The 9,970-nt window shown below is 46.2% G+C and overlaps 1 protein-coding gene across 1 annotated transcript in view; it reads left to right on the top strand.

The window, feature by feature from the left end:
* The first annotated feature begins 1,487 nt into the window (after positions 1 to 1,487).
* SRD5A2 (steroid 5 alpha-reductase 2) overlaps positions 1,488 to 9,970 on the top strand; it is a 29,129-nt gene continuing 20,646 nt past the window's right edge. The window contains exon 1 of the mRNA XM_075042040.1: positions 1,488 to 1,771. Coding sequence (XP_074898141.1) covers positions 1,488 to 1,771 — 284 coding nt within the window. The remainder of the gene's footprint in view (positions 1,772 to 9,970) is intronic.

Below are 9,970 nucleotides of genomic sequence, written 5' to 3'. Positions count from 1 at the left end.
TAAGAGAGCTCCGCTCCTCTGTTTTAATTAACTGCCCCATGGAATAGCCAGCAGAACAGAACAAGTGCCTCCTGGACTACAGGGTAGTCTGTAGCCTGGTGGTTTGGTCAGCCTCTGCAGGAAGAGAATCCCCTTAAGCAGAGGAGGCAACTGAACCCAAGTCTCCCACATCCTAGATTAGTGCATTCACCACTCAGACCTTGAATAAAAAACAATTACCACCTCTGCTCCACAAGAGCATTTCGTGTGGCGTCCAATCCTTTGTGGAGCTGGGTCTAATTTGCTTTCTCAGCGAAGCTGCAAAATGACATGGATGCAACCGTAATTCATGGCCTTGAGGTGATAGGCTGTAATGGCCAGCAACAATACGGAGTTTAATGTTCTGTTAGCCTTCCCGAAGTAATTCAACAACACCCTGACAATCCTTACCAAATGAAGATCCCTGAGGAAAAGGCAAAGAAAAGCCTAATTCCTGGACTGTAGTTTTAGGCAAACTGTTGTCAAAACTGCTTCACGTCGTTGAGACTGAAGGGTTTCTGAGCATACCCCAAAGCTAGCGCTGACATTAGGACCATCTTTGCTAAAACTTGGGGCACTTAAAAAGTTTAAGCATGGTCCGGTTGTGCCAAATATGAGCTGGAGCTGTCAGACGAGTAGGTTTCGGACTGGGTTTCCCTAGTCCCGCCGCGGGCATCTGCATTTGCTAACCTTCATCTGGCCTTCAGCACCTCTCTGCCTTTACTCTCCACCGGCACGCAAACGGAGCGACGCTCCCTGCCACCCGAAGGCTGCTCGGCCAGTACATCGCCGATCACCGGGCGAGCCGCGGCGCGGCATCTGCGGTGACAGAAGCACTGCAGGCCGAGTTACCGTTTCGCGGCCTGCACAGAGCCTCGTGCCCGGTGACCCAAAAGTCGCCCAGCGACCCGGGGTGGGACCGCCAGGCCCCGATGAGCCAAGCCTTGCAACACACCCCCGGGGCAGAGAGGGACGGACACGCCGCCGCTCCCCTCCTGCCGGGAGCAGCTGCCTCCCGCTGGGAGTCCCGCACCCACACCTCCGGCCTGCGCCTTCGCCCCTCAGCCGCCCGGCCGCGCGGCCCCCGCGCGGCCCGCGCCCCTCGGCCGCCGCCCTCGCGCCGCCCGCCAACCGCCGCCCGCCAACCGCCGTCGTCGCCGTCGCCCCTGGGCCGCGCCCGGCGGAGGGGCCGCCACCGGGCCGCGGGGCCGAACCGGGCCGGCTGAGGGAAGGGCCGGAGCGGGCCCCCGCGGGGGGCGGGGGGCAGCTCCCCTCGGGACGGGACGGGACGGGGCGCCTCGCCCGCGCCGGCGAGAGGGGCTGCGCCCTCTGACGAGCCCGGGCGACGGGAGGCAGCGCGGCGGGGCGGGGTGTCCGCCGCGGCTCTAAAAAGGCCGGCGCCGGAGCTTGGCCGAGGGCTGTTCGCCTCGGTGCCCCGCGCTGCCCGGCGCCCCCGCCCGCCCCCGAGCATGCAGTGCTTCCCCAGCCTGGTGCTGGCCCTCAGCTCGCTGCTGGGCGCCCTGGCGCTGCTGCAGCTCTCGCTGTACCTCCGGGTGCCGTCCCGCTACGGGAAGCACGAGGAGCGGCTGTGCCGGCCGCGGGGCCGGCTGCCGGCGCGCTGCGCCTGGTTCCTGCAGGAGCTGCCCTCCTTCCTGGTGCCCGCGCTGCTGCTGGCGCTGCGCAGCCCGCCCCGCCTCGAGCCGCTCGGCTGCCGCCTCCTCTGCTGCCTCTTCTGCTGGCACTACTTCTACAGGTACGGCCGCCGGGCAGGGCTCCCCCCGCCCCCGCCCCGCCGCCGGCCCGCGGCGCTCCGGGGGCGAGCGGCGGCCGCGGGGAGCGGCGGCCTCTCCTCGGAAAACGGGGGAAGCTGCGGGAACGGGCGCAGCCGCGGCCGGCTGGGCGGTGGGGCTGGGGCAGGTCTTGCTCGCAGCATCGCTCCCTTCCGTCTCGGACGCGGTCCTTCTGATGACCGCCGGCGGGAGGGCGCGGGAGCGGCTGCTCCGCGGCCGCGGGCTTTGCTCGAAACGTGGGGGCCGGTCGGGTCGGCGTCTCCCCCCCGCCCCGTCCTGGCCGCCGGGGGAAGGGGCAGGTGGTACTCGAAGCAGGGGAGAGGGCGTGTGCTTTGGATTTCTAGCTTAAAAAAAAAAAAAAAAAAAATAGAACGAGGCTTCGCTAAGATGGAGCAAAGTTTTGGATGAAACTAATCCAAATGTTGTGTAAAGGGACATGCGAAGTGCTTATTGCGGGCAGGAGAAGCGCAGCACTTGCAGCGCCGGGAGCAGCGCCGGCCGCCAAAGCAAGCCGTGGGAACACGCGTGAGGATGGCCCGAATGCAAAACCACTACAGCAGTGAGAGAGCAAGGACTGAACGAGCCGCACTGCTGTGCAGTTAGCACAGGAAAAAAACAAAGTCACTGCAGGTTTTCTGTACCACAACACAAAAATTCGTTCTTTACGCTCAATTCGTCATTCCCACTTCACTACCAAAGTACCAATTTATCCTTTCCCTTTCCCTCTTCTCTCATTTCTTTTTCCTTTTTTTTTTTTTAGAAACTTTGTCATATCAGATGTCAATGAACACTGTAACTCTAATTCATTTTGTATTTACTAATCAGGAGATCAAAGAAAAAGTAGACTTTTGACCCACTGTTGGTGATACCTTTCAAGTGACATAGCTCTACAATTGTCCCCTGGTTCTGCAGTCAGTGGGACTTGCTTCTGGAGTATATCACCAGAATATACCTTCTGACATAGTGTGTTTTATCTTCTGCTCCACTTCCATCTTCTATGGAGCTCTTTCATGAGGAATTTGCCTTTTGGTTCTCTGTTCATGGAAAAAACTGGCTTTTCACAAATGGCACGTGCATGGGACAACGTTATGCCGTTACGTGGTAAAGAGCTATGTAGCTTCTGAGGCAAAACTTTTTCTGACTTGGTTTGCCATTTTTTACCCCAATTCCTATTCCTGTTTTTTTATTTTGCTTCCTAGAAATAGAAGACATTCATGTAATAATTTATCAGAAGTTATTATGTGCAACTCAACCAAAATCACTATGTTGAAAATCCAGCCCCAGTATCTCTACAGACAGTTTAGGGATAGAAACTCTAGGCTGTTGTAGATAAATTTAAAACGGAGAATGATTTAATGTGCTAAACCACTATGTTAGTGATATATTTGTTATATATATATATATTTGGCTTCTTTTTCAACATTACTGCTAGACTTAGGTAGAAGCACTGTGTTTTCATACATTTCCTTTCCCAAATAATTTGGGGGGTCTTCTTATCTGTGGGTGGAGTACACTTTTTTCCTTGTAAATATAAAAGCCCTCATTTTAACCAAGTCTGTATAACAAACAATTTTGTTTCTAATACTGCTTCTTGCTCCAGTATTATTCTTATAGTGTGCAGTCTCTTCTCATGCAAGCTATTCTGAGATTCTACTGAATCAATTAATATTTGAAATGTTTTGTATTAAATATTAGTGCTCTATTTTTATGTGAAAGAGCAACAAAAATAAAAAATTAGTAGTTTTTTGTGGTGTCACCTGAAGCTATTGGGACAGGCAGGTTCTTTGAGGTATCCTTGGTAGAGTGACCAATGGCCACAGGGTTATGGTTATAATCAGAGCTTTATTATTACATAAAAATTTTAACAATCAGCATAGCTTATTGTTATTTACAATTCCTAGCAGTTAGCGTAGCTTATTGTTACGCAGAATTTTTAGCAATTAGCGTAGCTTACAGTTAAACAGAATTTCTAATAATTTGCATAGCTTTCTTATTATCTAGATTTTTTATTTACCTAGACTTTTTAGCTACCTAGACCTCTGCAGCTCATGTCAAGTTCTTAATAATCAGTGCGTGATACAGTAATTGTAATCTGGACTCAGACTTTAGCTAGAAGAACATGAGTTACTCAGTCCTCAGAGGAAGAAGATGATGGTGATGGAGGCGTCCCTGACCACTGGGGCATCATGAGGTTTGCTGTCCAGCAGTGGTTCCCATCTAAGCCCACTTGCAGCTGCTGGATTTTATAGGCAATATCTCATGGGCTGTTACTCTTCCCTGCTCCATAACAGGTGCCACCACATCCTGGCGACAGCGCTGGTGGGCAAACTGTCTTATCGCAATGTTGAAAAAGGGGTAGAAAGAAGGGAGTGATGTGTGATCAGCATGCTTACGTATTATGGCTGTTTGCCTTATAAAATGGCATTGGTTATGCTAACCATATTACCAGGGGTTTGAAGCAGGGGGTACTGGTCACACTGGGTTAGGGCATTTCACTGGCATATAGTATTTGAAAAGAGGTTCAGTACTTTGCTATAACAGCCAAACTTTATCTTGATATTTTTTTCAATTTGTTATCTTTACTAGAAATAATCTAACAAGTTTTAAATACTTTCATGATTAAACTTGACTGCAAGTATAATGTGTAAACCACACAATTGATCAATAATAAAATTACATTTACTTAATGGATGTAGCAGTTTTTCTGACTTTAAAATTTTTAATAAAGCTGTTCTACTTTTAATTAAAGATGTATTTTGTTAATCCACTCCTACTTGTACAACTGATCATCTGACACCTGTATTTAAGTGTTCCTTTATGTTTGTATGAAACAGAGAAAAGTTTCTTCATATATTGTTGCATAATTTAGTGACTTCTTTCTCTCCACAGGGCAGCTTTTTTCATTCCTAATTTTGTCTCATCTATTATACCAAACATGCATGCGGAAGGGAAGTTTTGGTTAGAGGTATGCTCAGAGGGACAGTATAGTCCATAACGGAGAAACATAGATTTTTAAAGGACTGCTATGCTAGCTGTTCCGCCTTCCTATATGTTATGACCAGCTGTGCTGCCCCAGTAGCTTGTGTTTGACTGAAGCATGTATTTCAGAGTAACTTCAAGTCTTGATCTGAAGACCCCTGAAGATGAAGAATCCATCATTTTCTATGGAGAATCCACTGTTTTCTTTGGTAGTGTAGTATTCTGAACTCTTTTACTATCACTTTAACAATGTGTTTAAAATGTCTTGCTTGAATTTGACTAGCCTTGATTTTCTCCCAGTGGTGCTTGCTGTTTCTCACTCTGTCCTAATTTAAAGCCCTCCTTGGTATCCTTTAGTATTTTCTTACCATGATGTCACTTATACAGTAATCATATCAACTTTTGATTTGCTTGTTACAGAGCTGTCACGTCCTCCATCTGCACTAGTGTGATCCAGAGAATATAGGAGCACATGATCATATTTCTGATGAATTAGTTACTGCACATGATATGGTGTTTATGCTGAATTTATGTTTTTATGGTGGATTTATGCCAGCTAGAGGGGAACAGACATTACCTGATGTGACATAGCATTAGAGTGGTGCAGACACATGATACTTCATGCAGCATGAAGTTGGTTAGGATAAAATTACCTTTTTATGAATTTAGGAACAGGTTTAAACCAGCAAAATTAATTTGTCCTGCTTTTGGACATGGTGTCAAGTAGCTGCAACATTTTTTATTTGAACTGAGGTATCCTAAACCAGATTTATAATGTCACTGAACCACAGCTGAAGGCCCTCAATGCAAGACACTTTTTCCCTCAGTTCTCAGATAATTTCGGTGGCTTTTTTCCTCTCCTCTTTTCCTATATCCATTTTAAAATGAAGACATGCGTGTTGGGTGTAGAATACAATACCAGAGTTGTAGCATATTTAGAGATAACATCACATTCCTGTTGTCATATGCTAATTCCATGCTTACAGATTGGAAGAGTGCTTTTTGTTTTGGAGTCACACTAGGAAGCCCTGTGTTTCCAGGCTACTTTGAGCACCCTGGAGCTGGTGTAACCACAATTGTAACCAAGGTTACAATCTACCACTCCTTAGGAATGGTTTGTGTTTGTATGGCTATATTTGTTTGGTTTTAAAGTAACTTTTCTGCATGGGCTTAGTGCTCAGTAATGCTTCCTACCCACATTGATATTCACCAGTTGTGTAGAATTTGTGCCATATGCCAGCTTTATCAGTGGTAATTTTGTATTTATGGTCAGGTTGTTGAGGAATGTGCTGCAGTGTCGTAAGGACCACTCTAATCCTTTTCTAGAAACTCCCTGGGTTAATGCAGATGGCTTCTCATTGACAAGGACTTTGTAGAACCTCTCTGCTTGCCCAGTGGAGCCCCGTGAGCCAGGTCTGGCAGGTGGTGTGCTTTCATCCAGCCCGCTACTGAAAGAGAAAGGAGATGGTCATCTGGGTACCAACTGCTGGCCAAAGAGCCAACCCTGCCCTAGTGCAGGCCTATACAAGGATTTGCTGCCCGAGAGGATGCCAGAGGGAGGTGGATGGAGCCAGGAGCCCAGGAGCAGCAGTCCAGCAGCCTGTAGTGAACTGTGACAGCCAGTATGCTCTCCATCTTTCTCTGCCACCACTAGGCAGCAGCCTCTCTCTTTGTGGCAGGCACAAGATGGTGCGTTGCTTGAGGCTTTCATGAAGGGCTGAAGGCAGATTGCTGCTGCCGCTGCTGCTTCGGGGAGGAAAGGGAGGAATTCCCAATCCCACCCCCTGCCTCTTTGCTATCCTTAGCCAGCTCTTCATGTCTCAGTGTGCACTTTATTACTGGAGCATGGTGTGAATTTAATCAAATCCAAATGCTCTATGGTGCTAAGGCAAACATCCTATAAAAATATGAATTTGTCACATCTGGTTTAGGTAAGCTCATAGCTTCTTCAGTTTCATAAGGTAGGGCCTGTGCTGGTAGGGCCTCCAACACTGATGGGGTGGGTAGACAGAGAAAAGGAGGAAGAAAGTGAGAAAACCACTGAATGCCAAGTCTGCCATCTGTACGTGCAATCTCTGTGAAAAGCTGGCCATGAGCTGAAAATGACAAGTGTCATGAGATGTATGTGCAGGAATACTTCTTGTGATAAATGACTTACGAAGTATTTTGCTTGGAAATGTAGTTTGTAATACAGCCTTTCCTGCTAGAGGGGCTGTGCCAGTTAAGGAATACAGTGAGAATGCCAGCTGAAGCCCTCAGGTGGCAGGGAGAAGCCTGTTTGCTGCATTTCCCTTTGGCAGTCCAGCTTCAAAAACCCAAGGTGGGAAACAAATATAAGGTGATGAGAGGAAGCCATTGCAATCAAATTCCATGTGAACCTTAATGCTGCATTTCTCTTAGAAGGGAGAAGGAGTGGTGAGGGAGCAGAGGAGATGCCACCATGCACAGTGGCAGGGGGCCCCCCTGTCTGAGGCTTTGTCTCACTGACCTACAAAGCTAATGCTGAAGGTACTCATGTAAAAGGCAGGATGCTGCATTTGCTCCCCGCTCTGCTGCCCATAATAGCTGAGGCACCAGCAATTTAAAGAGGCATTTCAGTTTCAAATACCACCTAGAATTACATTTAGTTACTTATTTTATTCTCTTGCAACTTTGTTTCCAATCAAAACCATGATCTTTTACTCTGTTAGTGTATATATATAAAAAAATAATTGCTGTTTTAGTTTCTGAAGTGCGCTCAGGTGAATCTGACAGACACTAAGTAGGCTGCTCTTTCAGACACAGCTGGATCCCCAAACCCCTTTGGTTGTAGGTGACTTTTGGTGTAGCTGTACTTGGTTTTCTACGAATTGACATCTTTCTAAAAAGATCAGGGAAAGCAGGCTTTCATGGCAAAAGAATGGGAAACCAGGAGCATTTGAAAACAATATCCCTGCATAAGTTTTTTACACTTCTTTTGTCCAGTTTCCCACTCTCCAAAATTAAGTTGCGGGGAGAAAGAAAAAGACTCCCTCTCCCCAGGCTCTGCAGAATGTAGTCCCTTTTTAAGTCTACCTGTACTGCCTGCTTGGTCAGGCAGGTGCAACATTTACCTGGATATGCTGGTCATTTTTTTATGTAGGTGTGCCTACTTGTGATCGGTAAGAAAAGCAGCTCAAGCCTCCAGAGAAATGCAGATGGGTGTGGGCCCCAGATGTGTGAGTCATTTATTTGTTCATAATTTTTAGAGGTGTTCTATGTTAGTTCATGAGGAGTTTTAGTTATGTTTTTCAAAACAAGAAGGGGATAAACAGAGAGATTAGATTAAGTTTGAAGTGTAGCTATATATTTCTAAGTGGTAGTCTCCTTGCTAATAGTGAATATAATCAGACATTATAATCACCAGATTCAATCCAGAGATTATTTTTTCTCCCCCATAGAAATAGTTATTTTATCCTTTTGTCCTAGAGAGTTACCATCATTAAGTGTCAATAACTAAAGACATTTTTATACTGGCCTCATGAAACCTCTGTCATTAATCTCCCAATGCACAACATGCAGGTATTTGACAAGTAACAAATACTGTTCTCTGTTTTGCTTCACCTCAATGCTTTGCAATAGACCCTAACCAGATTCCTTTTGGCCTTCACCAGCTACACAGTAATACATTTGTGTCCTCTCTCCTCCCTTTTGGACTTAGCAGTAACTCTAGGTCTGGTAGCGATATCCCCAACAGAGGCTGGCCGTTTGCTCTGCCTTTTTTGTGCATTCCTTGCTCCCCAGTCACTGAGTTTAACTTTTTGTGATTCATCCCAGTGCGTTTCAGTAAATGCTAATATCTAATTTCTTCTCTTCACTGAAAATACTAGATTCATTGCTATTTTTACCCAGGTTCCTCAAATTAATGTATGAATAGTCAACAAAAATATCTCTTTGTATGCTTTGCCACAGAAGTGTAAAATGTTCATGTTCCCAGTGCTGGTATGGAGATTGCTTCTTTGCTGTCTCCTCTAGCATTATTAAATACCTTCCTAATTATGCTCTCAAAATAGAATACTAGCTGATTGCCTTCCTAGCTATTAGCACTACATTCCTTTCCCATTGGAAAGTGGGCTGACATTACAGAAACTTATAGTTTTTGCCCAGCCCAAACTATACCCACATAATTTTCCCTTTTATCTTTGGATTGGAAGAATTTCTGCCAAGATAACTTAAGACTTTTATCTTTCTTCACTTCTTTTCAAGACAACATGCCTGTTAACAGTATATTTCTATCTGATGTCACTTAATTTGTGCTACTTTTTCATTACCAGGCACCTTTACAATCCTTTTTGGTTTTGTATTTATACTCCAGGTTTTCTTCCCAGATAAGCATTATTGTGTGCCATGCTCCTGCTCTCCATTCCCCATCATACCGACTGCTCCTACTGTGCCACCTAAGGCCATAATTCCCTACTGTGGTTGTTCAAGAAGGTTTTGTATGCTTGTGTGCTGCACAGTATTACAATTTATGATTCCAGACGACATTTGTTGTCTTGCAGTCAGTCCACTGGCCTGAGCTCCATACATGGAATGTCTGTTCTGTCCTCCAGAAGTAAAGTACACACTGCACAGTACACGCAGAGCATGTCACTGAAGTTTTTTCTCTTTGTTCCATCTCTGCTACCTGGAGCAGGGCCATAGGTAAAGGAGTATTCATGTTTGCTCCAAAACTTCTCTGTCACTTCTATTTGCCTGTCACTGATAAATACAGAAGGGCTTGGTGGGTGCTCAGTCCCAGCTGCTCTGCAGAGAGCTGTTCAAATTGCAGTCCCTGGGCAGAGACCTGAAGTCCCAGCCAGGAGGCTGTCACCAAGGCACAAGTAGGCCCCTCTGACCTCACGTATGTGAGGTTTGGGCTCAGTGGGGAAGTTACAACACTTGACATCCTGGGAGTTTAAAGCATTGTTGGACGATACATTCTGAGCACCTATCTCCACTGAGCTTTGGTAAGATTGATGAGGATGTAGAGATCTGGATTTGCATTACCAGATTCCTGCTGTTGGTATTGGAAAAGCAGAGTTATAAAGGGCTATACTAAGACAGAGAGAAAAAAGATTAAATTATATACAGGAGCTTCAGTAAATGTTTTTACTTAAAAATAATAATGCTTTTACCAAACAAGGAAATCACTTGTTTTAATCATGGGATGTCTGTAGTATTCC

The sequence above is a fragment of the Buteo buteo genome, chromosome 12 (assembly GCF_964188355.1).
Source record: "Buteo buteo chromosome 12, bButBut1.hap1.1, whole genome shotgun sequence".
Lineage (NCBI taxonomy): Eukaryota > Metazoa > Chordata > Aves > Accipitriformes > Accipitridae > Buteo > Buteo buteo.
The sequence above is the reverse complement of the archived record's forward strand: the minus strand, read 5'-3'. Positions and strand labels throughout refer to the sequence as shown.